Below are 21,181 nucleotides of genomic sequence, written 5' to 3' on the forward strand. Positions count from 1 at the left end.
TTGCACGAATGCTCGGTTGAATCACAATAGAAATTGAACTGAAATTTCTCATAGAGCAAACCATTCAACTAACCCAAAAAACAACCAAGATGGGGGTCAAAGACTTGAAGCACATGTTTGATCGATTAGATTTGCATCATAAAAAACCCGAGAAATACTCTAGACCAAAGTTTCCAACTCCTAAAGATAACAATGACAACATATTTGCCAAACCAATAGCCACCGGGCAACCCCCTGAAATATTCAGACGAGTCCAACACAACCAATTGCCAGTAGGGTGTTGCTGTCAAGAATCAGATTGTCCTATTCAAACCAATAACTTTTATAACAACTTGACATTGGGTGATCAAACTTGTCCAATTTGGACCTTACCTTATTCTCTTTGGTATACCACTGACCCTGGACAAGTGCCGGGATTGGCATTTAATCATACTGAGGCATCCCAAAGAGTTTTTGGACCCGATCCTGATGCAAAGACTGCTCAATATTATTTTAATCCTCCCAAGATTAAATCGTTTGTATTATCAGGTGAAAATTTCACAGATATAAAGTTGAGTTTGGAGAACCATAACAAGTTTTCCGTTACTGCATTGCTTTCAAATTCTTCAGGAGGAAGGGTTATAATTCCATTAGTTCAAGGAATGGGCTATATTACTTCAATTTATCAAAATGTAAAGCCTTTAATTAGTTCACAGGTTGGGTTTCAAGAGTTTAGTAAATGCAATAATGTTGGAGATCTCAAGAAATACAAAGTCATGCTATTTAATCAGGTAACATGGTCAATCTATGTACAAGGTGATGTGGAATTATCTCTCAAAGATCCAAATACTATAGTTGGTGATAGACCAGGTAATAATACCTTAATTCAAATTGCCCGTGGTTTATCCCAAGATTATGATGATAGTGCTGGTTGTTATCAAGAAAGAGCAGATATTTCAGCAAATGTATCTGGTAGCAAAGGTACATACAAATTATCATACACAACCAAAGGAAATTCCAAGTGTGGATCAGGATTAGTATGGTGTCTTCCTCATCATCAAGAGGTATTGATTGAAAAAACCAAAGAATCAATAACGGAACTAGTTTTGGACTCTCCCACAAAAGGAGAAATGAAATCATACAAGACAAACGAGCTAGTAATGGAAGAACAACTTCCAGTAGATATCACTTGGGAGCCATGGTCTTCATTCTCTACAAATAATGGATACTCTGACCATGCCAAGGATTTGATCAGACGAGCAGCGCAAGAGGAAGCTAACCAAGATATTGTTGGAATGGCTAATATTGATTCCATGTATACTTCTGGAAAAATTCTTGATAAATTTGCTTATATTGCCTATGTTTGTCATTATATATTACAAGATTCCGATTTAACAGAAAAAGTTCTTCCCCGAGTTAAGCAAGCAATTGAAATATTTGCTAAAAATACTCAACAATTTCCTTTGGTTTATGACCGTTCATGGAAGGGGTTAATTTCAAGTGCCGAACCAGGAGCAGATTTTGGAAATTCAAATTATAACGATCATCATTTCCATTATGGTTACCATATTCATGCAATTGCACTTGCTGCCCATATTGATCCAGATTGGTTACACAGTAATGATGATTTAGTTTTCAATTATGCCAATACTCTTTTGCGAGACACAGCCAGTCCCTTTGCCGATGAGTTCTTTCCTGAATCTCGGTCATTTGACTGGTTCCATGGCCATTCATTTGCCCATGGGATATTTGCATCTGGTGATGGGAAAGATGAAGAATCTTCTTCAGAAGATTATCATTTTGCCTATGGGATGAAACTTTATGGTATTATAGTTGGTGATAAGTCTATGGAGCATCGTGCCAATTTAATGCTCGCCATTATGAAACGGGCAATGAATATGTACATGCTTTACACCAACGACAACAAAATCCAACCTGCTAAGTTAATTGGAAATAAGGTTTCAGGAATCCTATTTGAAAACAAAATCGATTTTGCAACTTACTTTGGTAGAGGCACAATTGGTGATGAATGGATCCATGGAATTCACATGTTACCAATTACTCCAATTTCCTCATTTATAAGAAGCCCCAAATTTGTGAAGGAAGAATGGGAGCAGAAATTATCAGGTATAGTGGAACAAATTCCAGATGGATGGAAAGGTATTTTGATGCTTAACAAAGCTCTTTTCGATCCAAAGTCAGCCTGGGATTGGTTTTCGTCTGATAACTGGAACCCAGCTTTGATAGACAATGGAATGTCCAGAACCTGGTCATTAGCATATATTGCAGGAGTAGGAGGATATTAGGAGATTTCATAGAGAGTATAAGTTTTAGTGATAAAGTTAGTGGTAATAAACATAGAAATTATCTTGCCAATTCCAGAAGTATTCAACATCTGAACCATATACAAATATGGATTGTTAACACAGGATTTTCTATTGGTAAATACAACTAACATTCAAATATTGTATAGAGTTGTCATATTTTATTCAGATTGAGAGAGTCTATGTGATCAGCACACTACTGTATCAAGTTGAATATTTGTTGCAACATGTATTTTTTTTTTTCTTGGCCAAAAGCAAATCGCGCAACATTTCCAAATTTATAGTTGAAAAGATACGAATCATCAGCCAACTTTATTCTTAATAGAAATACAACAACCAAAGGACAAGCTTAATTCTTATAAAAAGTTTAGATATTGATCAATAAAGTGCACTGGAATTAGTTATATCTTTTCATATCATCTCAATGGTTAATTCCTGAAAGTTGGAGTTTTAAAACAGCAATGTCTTGGTTAATGTGGACTGATAAATTTTACGAAAAGTTTCTGATTGTTTCAGATGTGAAAACCTTGGAATACTCCATAAAACTTTAAAAAAAGGGGCAGGGTTTAATAACATCGTGCGGCATCTTGTGATTATGCTTGGCAAGAAAATTGTGAAAAGCCTATTGGTTTTAGTTTTCTTGATATATTCGTCTATAATTAAGGTTAATGATGTTATTTCCGAATTTTCATCCTTAAAGCTTATGATGAGCTAGGTCATCATATAAGCATTCATTTTCAAATTTCTTAAAGAAGAATTAGATGGTCGAACGCGCGCCTGAAATTTATCAACACACATACAAACTTTAAATTGAAAAGTCTTGAATGAGAGAAAAATCTTATACTGCCGTCGTAACAAGATACAAAAGCTCTATTGAAAAGTATTACTTTAGGATTGAATCCATTGTATTCTCCCCATTTATCGTGATGGATAGACTTTTTTTTTTTCAGCAACAGATTTACCTGTTTTGATAGTATTAGCTATTTTGATAAAGTACATGTTTAATCTTGAACCAGGACAATCAGGGCACAACAGGATCTTGGCATTAATTTTATGAGATTTTTATTGATCCGGTGGATTTATTGCCCAATTAGGCTCTGATTTCTCAGAAACCAGAGACGCCAAATTCTGGGAAACCTTATTTTTTGCAACTATTTCTGGGCATATGCAACCACACACAAAAAAGAGCTGCAAAATTTGCTACAAATATTGTATATACCTAATATTTTCACAACACCAAATTGAGTTATTCCGATTATACTACTAAACGATAACAAACACGGGAATAAGCTTTTGAATTCCCACTTGTCACAACTTGGCATATGTTTTGCACCTAGTTATAGAATTGATTGGCATAATCATCATGGCAGTTTGTAAAAACCATTACTATTTTGAAATGAGCTGATGTTATTACCAAGAGAAAACCATAAGGATGATGGTGAAACAAAATATTTAACACATTACTTGATTTTTTTTTGATTTCCATTGAACTATATAAACTCGGTAAAAGACATTGAAAGTTTCTAAATTATTTTGTTTTTCATCATTATTCAACAACATGTGGAAATTGTGGAATTTGTGGATTTTTTTGGTGCTTCCAACATTCCTGGCAGCCACTTTCATACCATTCGTTTCATCTGTTATAGATTTTGGAATTAATCTTGGAGGTTCAATTGTTCTTCAAAGTTCTTTGTTATTCAAAAAGGAGTTTGTTAGTGACAAAAGCTATGTTATTGAAGCCAACAAAGAATTGGAGGTAAATTTCAATTCAGATTTCAAACTCCCATTTATAAACAAACATGGCTTTACAGTTAACAAAGTAGCCAAGTTTCTGATTTCGAATTCATTATTTCAAAATACCAATGTGATGACTATTAATGCCTTGCTTGGAGGTCAATGTATTATCAAAGCACCAGTTTGGGAAAACACTGGTACAATTAAATTTATCGGCTCATCGAACAAGAAAGGAACCGTTTCCTTGATAGGAGGTTTACATGGCTCTACAGACATTAAAAATGGTGGATTAATTGAATTTTTCTCCCAAATCTACATCCAACACTCTGGTAATATTCTTGGGTTAGGATGTATGTTTCTTAATATTGGTACTCAGGTTACACTTGATTCAAGCTTCTCAGCCCCAGACCAAACTTTTGTGTTGGGAGCAAATGCTTTGCTCCATATTAAGGGTCATGGATCTAAACATCCTTACAAGATTATGAATTTTGGTGCTGGTGCAAAAATCCAATTAGATTTTATCCCTGATGCTATCTCATATAACGCCCAAACTGGTATCTTACTTGCAAAGTCTGCAAGTTTATCTCAATCATTTTTCCTAGGATTGGGTTATGACGCTACCAAGTTTATAAAAACTATACTGGGTAAAAGCTTTTTTATTGGTTACCAGGGTGAATTTTCTTTCGGTATTGGTTTTAATTGCAAGGATTTTAAACCACCAATTGCCCCTCCAGTACCAATTGATCCACCCGAGCCAACTATTCCAAGTGAATCTGAGCCATCTAAGACTGGTGAGGGAGACGTCGAACCATCTAAGTCTGCAGCAAGTGAATCTGAGCCATCTAAGACTGGTGAGGGAGACGTTGAACCATCTAAGTCTGTTGAAAGAGAGGTCGAACCATCTAAGTCGGTTGAAGGAGAGCCAGAACCATCCAAGTCTGTTGCAAGTGAATCCGAGCCATCTAAGACTAATGAGGGAGAGGTCGAACCATCTAAGTCTATTGAAGAAGAAACTGAATCATCTAAATCCACCGAATCAAGTCAAATGGGATCAAGCGAAGCTGAAATTTCTAGCTTTACTAAACCAAGTACAACAGAATCTTCCGACCCAAGTGGACCTGAAGTAACTAGCCCAAGTGAAACAACAGAGATAGAAACAGTGCCCACAGAAGCAAGTGAACAAACTGAGCCATTTAAAACAGAAACTATTGAATCCAGTGAACCAACTAATTCAAATGAAAAAAGTGAGCCAGAAACTACCGAATCTAGTGATTTTAGTGAATCTGAATCAACTATACCTATTGTAACAACCGAAACCCAGACAACTGAACAAGAGAGATCCGAACCAACCAATACAAGTCAAGAAAATGTACCAAGTGATACAACTGGACCAAGTGATCCAAAGAAGCCAAGTGGACCAAGTGATCCAAATAAGCCAAGTGGACCAAGTGGATCCGAAACAAGCCTGGTGAATCAAGTGATCCAACAAGCCTGGTGAATCAAGTGACACAAAGAAGCCAAGTGGACCAAGTGATCCAAAGAAAGAACATGGTGAACAATCAAATGGATCATCAAACAATAAAGAAGGTGAATTACCAAAGAACCAAATTGTACCACCAAAAGGACCAGCTGGAGGTCAAGGTAGTGGATCTGCAACTGAACAAGAAAATGTATCGAAAGCTTCACCTATTGTAGATGCAGATGGTAAATGGAAGGTTGAATACTCAAATGGATCAAATTTAATGACAGTTAGGGCCCCTCTTTTGTTGATTACTATGTTGGCCACTTTAGTTATAGGTGTATGAGGTTAAGCTACTTCAGTTCGATGTTAAAATTACCTTTTGATTAGAATTCAGTTTTCTTTTATATATTTATAGTATGCCTCTAAATTTTAAATATTGTTTTATGAGCAAAACTTTTTTTGTATTAGCTCTAAAAATGTAAGGTAAAGAAGTTTATTATTATAAAGATATCCTAGTATTAAAAATATAATAGAGCAAACCACAAATATAATTAAAGTTGTAACTGTTCAGCCTCACCTCCTCAAAACTTGAGCTGCTGACAAAACCCGGTTCATTGTAATTGATTAAACGGGAACACACTTTGACTTGTATTTTACGTAAGCCAACTAAATGAATTTATGTTGGTTCATTTTCAAGGTACCAAAAATATAGTACTAATAAGAGTATTTGTCCATATCAATTATGATAGTAACATTAATGTGATCAAATAACCATCTGGGTTATATAATTGCAATAGAAAATAAATAAATTTTGTTTAGTTAAGAAATCTTTTCATTTCTAACTCGCACCAAATCGGACACAAATCATAATCAATTGATATAGAAGATTTAGAACACAGACCCATTTTTAATAATTTTGATTGGGTTTCTGGTAAGGTTAATGTTTAACATGGATTCAGTCTCAAAAATTTTTTAGCCAGGAGATGTACTTGTTGGGAAAGCTATAAGGTCTTTCTTTCAACTTCCAGCTAACCGAATTTAAGCATATATATGATATTTTTGCAATAGATAAAACTAGCGTTTTATTGAGTGTATAAATACTAGTATAATAGTACTAAAAAACATTTGATGTCGAGAGGTTGTTTGACTTGATAAACAACCATCATCGAGAAAGTAATTTACGGCAGAGCTAAAAAAACAAAATAGTAGAGAGTAAAAATAAGCAAACAGCAACAATATTGCTTCTAAGAGCGGCTGCAGAACCTTCAAAATCATTTGGCAATCTTGGGTAGTCTGTATTATTTGGAATACCAGTTCCTGGAGCAGTAGTGGGGTAGACCACTGTAGATTGTGAATCTTGCCCAGCTGAAACAGAACTAGATGGATTAACTCCGGAGGATATACCATTAGTACCTTGATCCAAATAGTCACCACCTTCTTGAACAAGATCATCTGGGTCAGTATCATTGTTGCTTGAACCACTACCAGAAGTACCAGAATTGTTAGAGCCATTCGAGTTATTGTCTGAATTAGGTTTGGCTGTTTCGTAGGAGGATCGTGTAGAATATGTGAGTGTACTGACAAAAGTAGTATCTGGTTTTGTGACTATCGTAGTTCTAACAGTTGGAGCCGAAATAGCAGCTAAAGAAGTTTGTACTTGACTTAAAGGAGTATTTGTAATTCTAGAGTTTCCCGAACCACCTGAAGGATTAACTGGAACAGCCGTGTTTTCAACGAAGTCCAGTTTAGCCGGTGTTGTTGATACAGGAATATTTGAACCGGAGTTTCCAACATCAGTTGAAGTGTTTTGAGAAGGGGAATTATCTGTTATTACTTTAGTAGGTGCCTGATTAACTGGACTAACGGGGACATTAGTAGTGGAACTGGATGGAATCTTAGTACTTGAAATATTAGAACCTGCATTGCTACTACCGAGGAAACTTCTGGTATTAACATTAGAAGTTGAATAAGTTGCGGTACCTGATGCAAGTGAAGTTACAGATTTAGGACTGCTAGGATTACCATTCAGATCGGTTCTAGTAATGCTGTTAGTTTCTTGTCCAGCAGGAGAATCAATATTAGTGTTGGTACTAACAGGATCTTGTGTAGAAACACCAGAAGTAATAGGTACAACAGCTGAACCGGAAGAAGGAGCAATTGTAGTATCGGTATCAAATTTAGATGAGTCGGCACTGAAAGCAACAGATGTAGAAGAAGCAGGTGTAGTAGAATTGTCAGGGTCATCAATACTAAAAGTCTCCTCGGTATTTCTGGCAGATGTTTCTGGATCTTCAACACCGCCTTCATTACTTGTAAAGGAAATGGTGAAAAATTGAGCCGATGTCTCCAAAGACTCATTTATAGATAAAGTTTCGAATATTTGAGTTGTTTCATCATTAACTTCAGTTAAATCTTCAAGTGGTTTCGTGGTTTCAACTGCTGCATCATTACTTGTTGTAAGTGGCAAACTTTCTATAACTTGAGAACTGGAAGTATCCTGCTCATCGGGTTGTACAGGCTCATTTGTTTGGAGTGATTCAGTTTGCTGGGGACCCGAAGTTTCATTCAGTGTATCTTGTTGAGGTTCTTCAGCAGGGGTGCCAGTTCCAGTTATAGATGCGGATGGTTCAATCAATGGGCCCTTGGAACTCGTATTGTCTAATGCGGTAGTTTGGTCGAATGGAACTTTACTTGATTCATTTGGTTCTTCGGGGAGTATACTCGAGGCATCAGAGCTTGGATCTACCATGGTAATAAAAGTATCAGATGGTGATGTAGTGGTTGTATCAGCAGCAGTAGATTGGTCATTCACTTCAGTACCTTTATCAACTGGTTCTGCACTGGTTTCGGAGCCAGTGGTGTTCCCACCTTCAGTAATTTCACCTTGACTAGTACTTTCATTAAGGTCGTATGTAGTTTCAGCAGCTTCAGTAGTGTTTTCATCCACTTCAGTAGTTGATTCATCAACATCAGTAGTGGGTTCGTCAACTTCAGTACTAGCTTCATTAACTTCAGTAGTAGGTTCTACAGCTTGAGAGGTTGCCTCATCTGATACAGTTTCAGGTACAGTGGTTATCTCTTCCAGATCAATAGTTCCATCACCTTGAGTAGATTTAATTATACTTTGATCTTCTACGTCAGAGGTAGTATTGATGTCACTGGGTTCAATTGAGGTTTGAACCTCTAAGTCGGTAGTGGTATCAGAATAGGAAGGTTCAATTATAGTTTGCTCTGTACTAATAACAGCTTCAGTGGTTGATTCATCTAATTCGGTAGTGGATTCTTCCGGTGGGCATATCTCCTGCCAACATTGCAATGGCAAATCTGTTCCACCGGTATCACAACCGTGCTTATAAGTATACGCACCGTTTGTAAAATAAAAATAAAAAACAAACGGAGTAGTACATGTAAGATCACCAATAGTTTGTGAAGGTTGTTGCCAAAGCAAGTAAAAATGGAAAGGTGAACCACCACTATAATCAAAGGAATTTTTTTGAAAAACATTAGCCTGTGGAGATGCACCATTGTTATGTGATATAAAATTCACTGCATAAGCCAGATTCAAATCACCTTCCAGTCCAGTTGGGTTTATCTTGAATTCGATAACCCATTCGTACAAACCATCTTCTATATACCTAATAGATTTAAACTCGAAAATTTCAAGTGGAGGTGCCCCATTAGAACTTGAATATGAGCCGAATGGGTCATCACAAACACTATCCCCATTCCATTCTAAAGGACAATTAATTGGGGTTGGTAATGGATTGATATCTGTAACCAGGATAGTTACCGGGGTTTGGTCATAATCAACGACGGTAGTAGTTTCAGGGACATCTTCAGAACATTCCAAAGACCAACATTGAAGAGGATAATCTCCCGGGGCATCACCAGTAATACAATCATGATAGTAGTAGTAGTAGTCGGGATTCCACACATCGTCTATCACTATTAGTTGAATTGAAAATGGAGTTGTACAAATCTGGTCACCATCACTTTGAATTTGCATTGGCCATGTAATAAGGAAATGATTAGCCAGGTTACCATTATAAATATATTGTACATTATAACCGGTTAAACCAGGACCTTGGGCATTTTGCAAAGTTAGCATTCTTTCAACTGATGGATCAGTATCTTCGACTTTAAATTCAAGCGTAACTGCATAAAGGTTATCACTCCCAACTATGGGCCGAATGGATTTGTATTCAAAAATTTCCAATTCTAGACTACCAGGTACTTGCAGGGAAGTCTCACCAAAAGGATAGTCACACATGTTTGAAAATTGAACAGCACAATCTTCTATTTTATAGGGGCGGAAATTCCAATTTACATTATTAATGTAATCAGCCTCTACTACAGATAAAAGTAGTAGGAATAAATAGCAAAAGTAAATTTGTTTCATTGCAAATAGATTTTCTTGAAAACGAATATTGATAAAGGTAATTTAAATATTGAGAAAACCAGAAAGAAAAGTATGTACTTATATACACAAAATTTTAATCCAGAAAACACTAGATTTTAAATTGGTTGTGTATGATTGCGATATCATAAGATATCTAAAATACTTCGTATGTTTATTTTTTAATATTTTGCGTCCATGAGAATTAATTCAATAAGGCGGAATCTGCTTTTGTAACATATTCATGTAGGTGGTGTCATTCAATCATATGCGTAAATATATTATTTCGGCATAAAACTAATATAATATTGCAAAATTGTTGCTGTAATTTTCTCCAACTATTAGCATGGCTTGAAACTAAAACAAAAACTTTGAACAATATTACTGTCTACTTCTGGGATTTTTTACAAGAGAGCAAGATCCAGTGATGCGAGTCTCAATACAATGGTTCCTCCTCGGTTTAGGTCAATCCAAGTTGTGCGAGCGATAAAACATGCTCAAAGGCACATCAGTTATATTTCAAATTAATTATAATATGTCAAGGCAATAAAAAGAAACCTCTATCCAAAATGAGATCCATATTACCGTCATTCTTAATTTACCATCATCTAGATTTCTGTTGCCTCATAGGTAAATATCTCAGGCGGATATCAACTAATTCTGTTTACTTTCATAGAAATTGATCTTTCCAAACAACAGTAAAAGGATGCAATTCATAAAAGGATGATCTAATTAAATGAAAAATAAAAAAAATTGGAACTATGTGACCAAATAATCGCGTTACAAACAAGTATGTCTAACTATATTCCTAAAATAAAGAGTTGCAAAAAAACAAAAAATAAATATTTCACAAAATTAGAAATATTATTTTTTAAATTGTGGCGGTCCCAAATAGATGAATTTAAAAATATCAAGATTCGAACATTATTTTATTGCGCTTATAATTAACAGTCAGACTGCATTAGCACTGACATTCAGTCGGCGTTAAAAAAAAAATTGGTCAGTATTGCTTGCAATATATGCGATGGAATATAATCGTTATTCAAGCGTTATACGTCAAGAGAAATTGAACTATCAATAGCAAGACTCTAACAAGTATTTTTTTTTTTGAATGGTAATTGATAATAGATACCCAAGTCATAGTGACAAAGGTATAAATTGAGTAGTTATAATTAACAATATTATAATATTGATATTTGCGTCACGCAGAATAGTTATTTAATTTCGGCAACTATCGAGTCTAGTGGCTAACGCCTTACCAAGATATACATTTAATAATCAAAGATTTGAAATTGCGCCTATTGGTAATATGACTAGTAGTATTTTCAAGCTCAAAATTAACATTGATATAACAATGGGAGGTGTTTACACTAAACCAACAAAAGTTTGTTTGTTCTGTAGTCTATGATCAAATGTAAATCTCGAAAAAAATACACCAATAGTGACTAATGACTGGAGGAAGTATTGTGGTCAGATGGAGAAAAAAAAAGTTGAATCATTTTAGCAGATTTGCTAAATAATTAATTTCAGTTCTAAAAATAAAAAGTATTTTTTTTTTCGTATCTGCTATGCAAGAAATTCAAATCAGCAAAAGAAAAGATGATTTTATTACCTGCATGGCCTGGTTCCAAATCGAGAGAAGATCATATGCTGAATCAAGGCTGGCATATTTTGTGGCGTTAACGATGATTAAATCATGACCAACACAAGAGATTATTTATCATAGATGTTCAATTTTAACCGAATAAACTAAATAATATATCCGATCAGTAGATGAATTGTCCTAAATAAACCAGAAAAAAATATTTTAGTTGAAATTTCTTGGCAATAACTGAAAAGATATTGCAAGGTATTGTAATAAGGTAAAAAATAATATATCATAAATATCACCATTTCACTAGACGGGAGAACACACTGAACTTACTTGTGTTGCAACTGGGATGAAATGGCTTTTATTGAAGGTATTGGGGACAGGTAGATCTTAGAATGCTAGTACCTTAATGTGGTTTACATAAAAATAATATTTAAGTAAATAAGCCTCTTGTAACATGGAAGTTTGACCGAAACTTCAAGATAATAGTATCAAATATACATAAAATTTTATCTATTTTTATTAAAAAAACCATCAGAAATTAATGAAAAACTAGTATCTTTTTTATTCCATAATATTTTGTTGAACTTTTTTTTCTACCACCTACCTTCTCTAAAATACCCAAACACAGTGTTAGAAGATGAGTGATATTAATGTGCAAGTGATTTCTCTACTTCGTTACGAGATATTTTCCAGCTCCTTTACAATTTGTTACTGGTTCCATTTCAATCCATTCAATTTCCATTGTACTAATAATCTGAATACGCTTGAACACAAGAAAAATTCATGGACTATTTAAATCACGTTAATAGCATCATTATTCCATACTTTTCAAAATGTTTACTTTGCAATAATCTATGAGTTGGGTATACCAAGCAATTACTCAAGAAGCAAGAAAGAACACGAGTTCAATAAAACTTGCAATTACTAGATAGAACACAAATCCAATAAGCATAATAGATCGATTTCCAACAAATAATATAGGAGAGAAAAACAACATATGATTACATTAGACAACAGCATACTGAATTAAATGTGAATTTAGTCCCTGCCTTGATAAGTGCAATCATGGAACATGGTGTTTAAGCACCCTTATTTTATTAAGCCAGAGAAAGTTACAGGAATAACTATTGCACCATACTGGTGGATACATTTCAGTCCCAACAAACCTCTTGTTTCTAGTCCGCATAATAGTGAGCTACTTAACTATAGTGTTTATTCAAGACTACAATTGACTAACAATGATTATATAATCACTAAAATATTACTATCTCCATTAGGTAAACATTGTAAAACTTTCTCAACAGAAAGCAGTACAAGAATGATCTTCTTCTTGTGTTAACTCAGTCATCTATCCCAATCATTACTACTTACTCGACTGATCCAAGAAAATTTTGGTATAAACTAAATTTATTGGAAGATGAAATTTTATGAAAAGCACCAATTATAAAAAAGCCTTAATTGTTGTAACTTGTGGGTTATTGTAAATGCATCCAAAAACAATATAGTATTCGATCAATACAATTTATTTTATTCTTCATTAACTGAAGATACATATTGCTTTTTTTCAACCGCCTCCGGCTAATAAGATGGAAACGAAGCTAAATTGACTGACTACTACCAGAATACTAATATATTGGAACTAATGCATGGCAAGTGATTGCATGATTAAAAAAATAATTTTCAAGGCAATTATGTGCAGTGTTGCTCTTACCAGTTGGAGCATAAATATGCAAAAAGCTTTGATCACCTGGCATGAAAACTTGTAAGCTTCCAATAATAAGGTATTTGGCTAACCCAACGTGTATTTAAGCGGTGGTAGACATGATCCCAATGTATTTAGATAATGCGCAATAAACATTTTTGTAATCGCACTACTTGATAAAGGTTAAATTAAATTTGAAAAATGAAAAAAAAAATAGCTATCGCCTTAGTAGTAACAGATGAATAATTTTTTATTCCAAATATCACTCAGTGATTACGATCATGCCAAATAAATGGTTCGATGTCATTGCTAGAATTAGAGTTACTGGAAACAAGAAAATATTATGGTACAATTGATTGTTGATTTTCGTGTATCTTTATCCCTCAATAAAATAAAATAAAAATAATAACCATCATGATAACCAAAGCTATGCATTTTGGCTGACACAAAAGCTCCGATGGCTTGAGTTTTTAATGCTCCAATTCGCCTTATATAATATTAATTAACGTCCAGCTAATACATTCTCATATGTACAGATACTATAACTGACCCGAATAATATTTTTAATGCACTAATCGTGCCCAAGTATGGTTTGTTCGGAATGTAGTATCCGCCAAATTCAAACATCAATTGGATACAACATATGATTAGTTTTACAAGAATGAATTGCATAAGCATTATCTCTCCTGATCGCACTTACAATGATATTCTACAATCAAAGTTAATCATTGCTGATTATTTACCTTATAGAGAAGTATTTAAAGCTGTATGAAGCACTCACTAGGCCGTAAAGTTCTTGTGGGAATTTCAGCAACACTTTTAGAATCAACATCCGAAAATAATTGTCAAAGACTAAAAAAAATATGCAGTTTTAGGGCAGTAACAGGTACAACTATTGATCAAACAAATCTAACCTTAAACATCTAAATAAAAACATTAATATCCGATGAATTGATTGAGTATGATTTACGGTTGTCTAAATCTCAACAGTAGTGTGTATGGGAAAACTAAAGCTGGAAATATTCAGATCTTTCAAAACAAACTACACCTGTCACTTGAAGCTCATTCTCTATATAGATAAGATATCGTCACGTTCTTGAAAAACAAATGCGAAATAAATATGCAGCAGAAACATACCCAAACTAGCACAATTATCAGAAACCTTTGAATGTCGTTTTCAGTTGTTTAGTGACTAATTAATAAGTTAAAAAAAAACTAAAGTGAATAGACTAAAACTCATGAAGTAATTGGTAAAGGGACTGAAAAATAATTTTGAAATTTATTTTATAAAAACTACAGGGTAAAACTGTGTTTGGCACATTTTAAAAGTCTACCACATTGCTCTAGAGTGCTTTTTCTAAGAGGAGACTGTGTATTGAAGAAGTTACATATAATTTAGGGCGAATTTAATAAACTTACGACAGTTTAGACAATAACTAGTCGCATTCTACGATTGGACTCACCGTTTTACTTTTCTTTTACAATGACTTTTGGTAGTAGTTTTTGCAGAACTGGTAGCTGATTCCTCCGTTATCGTGGCAGATTCCTCCGGTGGACATATCTCTTTCCAACATTGCAATGGCAAATCAGTTCCATCGGCATCACATCCGTGCTTATAAGTATACATTCCATTTGTGAAATAATAAAGAATAGTAAATGGAGTAGTGCAGGTAAGATCACCAATAGTTTGTGAAGGTTGTTGCCAAAGCAAGTAAAAATGGAAGGGCGAACCACCACTGTAATCAAAGTCATTCACCTGTATTATTTGTGGTTGTGGAGTTGCACCATTGTTATGTGATATAAAGTTCTGAACATAAGCCATATTCAAATCACCTTCCAGTCCAGTTGGGTTTATCTTGAATTCAAAAACCCATTCGTACAAACCATCTTTTATATACCTAATAGATTTAAACCTAAAAATTTCAACGGGTGGAGCCCCTGTAGAACTTGCATACGAACCGATTGGGACATCACAAACACTATCTCCATTCCATTCTAAAGGACAATTAATTGGGGTTGGTAATGGATTGATATCTGTTGCAACATTAGTTATTGGTTGATCGATGTACAGAGTTGCAGTGGTGGGTTCTGGTTGAGATTGTTCCGTACATTCGGACCAACATTGAAGAGGATAATCACCCTGAGAAACACCAGTAGCACAATCGTGATAATAGTAATAGTAATCGGGGTTCCAAATATCACGAATCATTAAAAGTTCAATGGAAAATGGAGTTGTACATAATTGATTACCATCCCCATGTTGAATTACCATTGGCCACTTGATAATAAAATGGTTAGCTGCATTACCATTATAGTCAAATCTCATGTTCATCGAAGATACCCAAGAAGGAATCTGAGGGTTTTGGAAAATGATTGATCTTTGGACTGACGGATCAGTATCTTCTACTTTAAATTCGAGCGTGACTTCGTAAAGATTATCACTCCCAGCAATAGGTTTAATAGACTTGTATTCAAAAATTTCTAATTTCGGGGTACCAGACACTTGCAGCGAAGTTTCTCCAAAAGGGTAGTTACACATGTTTGAAAATTGAGTAGCACAGTTTTCCACCTGGTAGTCGCGGCGAAACCAATTCACATTAATAATGTAATCACCTTCTACTGCAGATAAAAGAAGTAGTAATAAATAGCAAAAGTAAATCTGTTTCATTGCAATATTTTTCTTGAAATAGATAAGGTATGAGTAGTGAAAGAGTTGAAATACTTGAAGAAAATTGAGAGCTTATATAGTTCAAGAGGAAAACTGCCGAACCCTAGGATTCGATATAACCATGCAATATCAGAGAGTATTTGAAACTGGTATTTTCTTAATATCACGCACCCATAATGTAATGTAATACCAAATCTATTTTTGTGAAACCTATGAAATTTAAACGGTGGTATCGATGCATTGACCCACATGATTTAGCATATTCCTTTCGAAATAAAATTGATTGCAAAATTTATTTTTTTGGCCCATTAACGAGAGTTCACATTTCAAATTCTCGGCTAATTGCTATTCTTTGTGTCTACTATTATCAGCAGCTTGTGATTGTGTCATATAGTGGAGACAGATACTTTGATAGCCTTTAAAAATAATGACTTGCTCAAAATAAAAACTATCTTTATCTGCAATAATCTAGTTCAAAAAAATTTCTGAGGCGATTACACAGTAATTTTCGGTTTATTTGAATTAAAGTTGCTACAACAAAAAAGAAGAGATAAACAAGTATTGAAAGTTGGAATAAATTCAATAAAATGAAAATTTCATATAACCAGTTAATTAGGCCCCAAGGAATGGTGTCACTATTACCCACCTCCACTCAATTAGAATAAAAAATATTTCAGAATGGAAGTATAAGATCTGGACTTGGCGTAGATATGAGATTGCATGAGGTTTCTGAAGCTAAGAAATAGTTTGCATAGATTTATTGAAGTTTAGATTCAACTTTCCAGAAATTAATTTAGACGAGCAACCCTTGTAAAGTCAACTTTATTATTTTTGCAGGTATATTCAAATTAATAAATTTGAATTTATTAGTATCAGGAGAATAAAATCAGTAGAACTAAAAAACGTGCCATATAACTAATGTGAACACAATCAAGGCGGACATGCAGCAAAGTAATTTATTTTATTTTTTTGGAAACCTATTTTTGTTTGAGGCTCAAAACGAGTAAATTTCATTTTCCGACGCGAGCATTACACAAAGTAGATGGATAGTACTAGACGATAAACCATGAGCCCCCGAAAGGTTGTTCTGTTTTATCGCAAATGTTATTGGATGAACCTAATCCAGAATGTTTTTCTACCTTATGCTACATAAATGTATTGAATATTCTTTTAAGGAGTGGGACACGCAATATGTTGAACAGGTTTGCATAGTGCGAAATTTTTTGTACAGGTTAATTTTTTCGCGTGATTTGCGGTTGAACAGATTAGCGCGGTTTTGGGTCCCATAGTTAAGCCAAGAAATGCGACTCGCAATCCAATTGTCAACCTGCCTAACTAAACGAGCTATTTGTCAACCCTGGATTTTGGTGTGAATGTACTAGTTGTTAACCCTTACAGGTTACGCTCCCATAGTAAAAGAGCTTGAGTTGTCAACCCTCATACAAAATTGACCTGACTTTACAGTTTGGAAAAGACATACTTTACAGGTTGTACTTCTAACTCGTAAAATATTTCAGATTCTTTTTCGGGTGCTACCAGTAACTCTCGCGTATTTTTATAGAATAACCCAGTGCCCAAAAATATGTAGATAAGCCGAAAAGGGACATATTGTTTACTAGCGTAGCATGGCTGGAACCATTTTGCACTGATACCACAAACAATAATACTTCATATATAACAGGGGCGCAAAGACTTAGTTGTAATTTACATAGTAAAACATTATTTTTTGAAATTCGTTGCTATAGCTAAACCGGTAGTTGTGTTTTTCAGGCACGATTAGTTGTGGTTTGAGAGACTTCAAACATCAACGGTAATATATAGCGCATAATAGATATTCTTTTTGTAGATCAGAGGATGATAGCTATTATTACATTGGATTACACGAGCAGACTTCATTACGAATCTCTTTTTACTTGACAATAGGATAAGGAACTCATCGGTTAGATAGTAGGCGGATGCAGGTCGGTTAGGGCATTGTGGAACATTACTAGTGACCAATTAAGTGTTTTTTCATCGTCTAGAATGTGAATAGGCGAGCCAGCAAGACACCAGTACATCACTAGTGAACCATAGCTCAGCTACAGGAAGCAATGGATCTCAATAGACAACACAACTGCCGATGAATACATCAATAGTGACCAAACATACATCTGCAAGGTTTAGGATGCAAATATACATGACAAGCATAAACTAGTGCAACATTATTGGCCGAGAGTGGATGACCGTCTGGTATATAATGTAAATAGACCAGAAAGTCACAGATCAGAACATCACTTGTAGCGTACACAGTGTGGCGGTATGGTATATGATGTAAATAGACATGATAAGCGCAGCTCAATACATCACTTAAACAGCATATAGTGCTTCATGATGCAATGGATGTAGATAGACATGACAACCATAGATCAGTACATGAGCATAGATTAGGAAGTTATGCAATTGGGGATGATTTATGAGAACCGTAGTTTGGCGAGCTATACCAGAGCACTGTTTAGATGTGAGCAGTAGTCGTAGACATTGTATGGAGATTGATATATGTAGAACAGATTGGATGAAACATGGCAGACAAGAATAATAGATAAGGAAAAGTGGAGGAGATGACAACACCAATGCCAGAGCAACCAGCCGCAGAGCCAGAAAGCGCAAACCGGAGATACCAGATCGCGGAAGCCGTGGACATGGTAGAAATCGAGGGTAAATATAGCTAAGGAGTGTGAGATGGAGTTTGTTCAGATGTGATACAAGCTGATCAAGGGAACAACAGCAATGAGTCGACAAGGGAGTTGCTTGAGCAGAGAGCACAGTGTAGCAACCCATACAACATGAATGGGCGGGACGGATGTACAAGGTAGCAGGAAGGGCTATTTTGATTTGGGAGCTAGGAACATACAATTGACTGGAAATAGTCGCAGTATGAGCTAATACTGCAATAGTACTGCTATTAAATACCATTTACTAACATGATACTTCAGGGAGAATTAAGTTGAGAAAATACTAGTATATATTTTGTAGCAAGATTAGTAAATTTTATAGAAATATAGGTATGCTAATATATATATTAGATATAATTTGTAGGAAAGTGAGAATAAACAGAGGAGACATTGTGTGCAGGACAGTGCTGGTAGCGCGAGTAATATTATATGCAGGACACCAAGGTCAGTCATGGAGACGGGAGTCAATGAGAGGAAAATGGAGAGAGAACACTAGTTTCTAATGCTCATGGTGATGAGTGCATAGATGCAATATGTCAACAATAGTAATATAGGTTATTTCAGCAAAGTAAATCGGTGATAGTCGACCCATTTTTTATAGTAGATGCTAGTTTCATTCGACCAACCGAGCACCGGAAGTTGATGATGTTAATGGACACATTAGCACTTTGGGTTACAGATAAGTGGTAGTAGTGTGTCTTGTGCCAGTAGTGGACAATGAGTAGTGGAAGCCAAGCAGTGGAAGTGGATCTTGTTATAGAATACATTCAAGTCTTGCGCTGCAGGCAGATAGGATAGTATAGAGTAAGACAAGGAGAGGATAGATCGCATAGGTGAAGGAGTTTACATTTCTGCAATGGAGAGAATAAGAATGAGACATTGTAACAAGGACTAGACCAGTACACTCACCAATGCGGATACAGTTATTATGTCACAAGCATTAAGAGAGAGACAGATTGTCAAGGAGAGCAGAGATGATAGTAGCAATATCAACTCAGCCAGATCAGAGTAGAAACAAGTGCGTACGACAAGTAATAGATACAGATAGGATGTGGATAGAATAGGTCACGGAAGGAGATTAATATGTAGAGCAACAAGCAAGCAGGAAAGTAGAGAATAAGATAACGGGAGGATATTAGAACGTGTAATGGAAGGAAACATTGATATAGTAGAGCAGGTAGATTCGAGTGGCAACATGAGAATAAATCGAACTGAGTACGACAGCCGTTAAATACAGATCGGATGTTGTTAGATTGAATGAAGTGGGATAATTAAAATGGTAAGACAGCAGCAAGGAGAAAGACAGCAGTTGACACAAGCACAGGATAAATTGATTGGAGGAAGTTATTTGGAATAGAACATAGTAAGAACGACATGATCAGAACCAAGTATATGGAACCGAGCAGGCACATTAGCGTAGGAAGGATACAGTAACAACATTAGCGTAGGTATATTCGAGTTGTGAAATGAGAGTATGTACAAGAGCGCGGCAACATTAGCATAGCCAAGACTAGAGTAACAACAACAGTGCAGGGAGATTAGAGTAGTAAGATCAGAGTAGTCAGAGAAGCAAGAATAGAATAGCAAGATCAGAGTAGGTAGATGAGAGTAGGCGGAACATAGTGGCGCCGTAGGCGCATTCAATAAAAACTGGACATAGGAGTGGCCAGATGAGAGTAGGCCCGAATTAGTTACGGACCGGATGTTGATGGATATTTTGGCGGAAGGCAAATACATTGTTGGGCCGAAGGCGAGAGGCATAGAGATTAGATTGTAGAGCCGCAGGCGAGAGGCATCGGCAAATACAATCTGTAGCCGCAGGCTAGAAGCATAGGAAACATCAGTGGACACCCCCATACAGGATGGGGAACAGGGGGTACTCTCTTATGTTGCGGGTAGGATGTTCTGGGGTACTCTCTTATGTTGCGGGTAGGATGTTCTGGGGTACTCTCTTATGTTGCGGGTAGGATGTTCTGGGGTACTCTCTTATGTTGCGGGTAGGATGTTCTGGGGTACTCTCTTATGTTGCGGGTAGGATGTTCTGGGGTACTCTCTTATGTTGCGGGTAGGATGTTCTGGGGTACTCTCTTATGTTGCGGGTAGGATGTTCTGGGGTACTCTCTTATGTTGCGGGTAGGATGTTCTGGGGTACTCTCTTATGTTGCGGGTAGGATGTTCTGGGGTACTCTCTTATGTTGCGGGTAGGATGTTCTGGGGTACTCTCTTATGTTGCGGGTAGGATGTTCTGGGGTACTCTCTTATGTTGCGGGTAGGATGTTCTGGGGTACTCTCTTATGTTGCGGGTAGGATGTTCTGGGGTACTCTCTTATGTTGCGGGTAGGATGTTCTGGGGTACTCTCTTATGTTGCGGGTAGGATGTTCTGGGGTACTCTCTTATGTTGCGGGTAGGATGTTCTGGGGTACTCTCTTATGTTGCGGGTAGGATGTTCTGGGGTACTCTCTTATGTTGCGGGTAGGATGTTCTGGGGTACTCTCTTATGTTGCGGGTAGGATGTTCTGGGGTACTCTCTTATGTTGCGGGTAGGATGTTCTGGGGTACTCTCTTATGTTGCGGGTAGGATGTTCTGGGGTACTCTCTTATGTTGCGGGT

At 36.0% G+C, this 21,181-nt stretch overlaps 4 protein-coding genes across 4 annotated transcripts; 2 read left to right on the plus strand and 2 right to left on the minus strand. All coding sequences in view use genetic code 12, as the record gives it.

Moving 5' to 3' along the window:
* Positions 1-89: 89 nt before the first annotated feature.
* On the plus strand, positions 90-2,285 carry ACF2 (Acf2p; the record flags this gene model as incomplete). The annotated part of the gene is made up of 1 exon (XM_007377542.1): positions 90-2,285. One exon carries the CDS (start codon positions 90-92, stop codon positions 2,283-2,285), a length of 2,196 nt encoding a protein of 731 aa, XP_007377604.1.
* A 1,371-nt stretch (positions 2,286-3,656) lies between these two features.
* On the plus strand, positions 3,657-5,535 carry SPAPADRAFT_68707 (uncharacterized protein; the record flags this gene model as incomplete). Its single annotated transcript, XM_007377543.1, has 1 exon — positions 3,657-5,535. The coding sequence occupies one exon, from the start codon at positions 3,862-3,864 to the stop codon at positions 5,533-5,535; it is 1,674 nt and encodes a 557-aa protein (XP_007377605.1).
* Positions 5,536-14,650: 9,115 nt separating this feature from the next.
* Positions 14,651-15,730, minus strand: SPAPADRAFT_52704 (uncharacterized protein; the record flags this gene model as incomplete). The annotated part of the gene is made up of 1 exon (XM_007377544.1): positions 14,651-15,730. The coding sequence occupies one exon, from the start codon at positions 15,728-15,730 to the stop codon at positions 14,651-14,653; it is 1,080 nt and encodes a 359-aa protein (XP_007377606.1).
* A 4,606-nt stretch (positions 15,731-20,336) lies between these two features.
* SPAPADRAFT_143419 (uncharacterized protein) lies at positions 20,337-20,516 on the minus strand (the record flags this gene model as incomplete). Its single annotated transcript, XM_007377545.1, has 1 exon — positions 20,337-20,516. A coding segment is annotated over one exon (180 nt), but the record flags the coding sequence as incomplete, so codon positions are not given.
* Between the last annotated feature and the right edge of the window lie 665 nt (positions 20,517-21,181).

Source organism: Spathaspora passalidarum, assembly GCF_000223485.1.
Source record: "Spathaspora passalidarum NRRL Y-27907 unplaced genomic scaffold SPAPAscaffold_7, whole genome shotgun sequence".
NCBI classification, from domain to species: Eukaryota; Fungi; Ascomycota; class Pichiomycetes; order Serinales; family Debaryomycetaceae; genus Spathaspora; species Spathaspora passalidarum.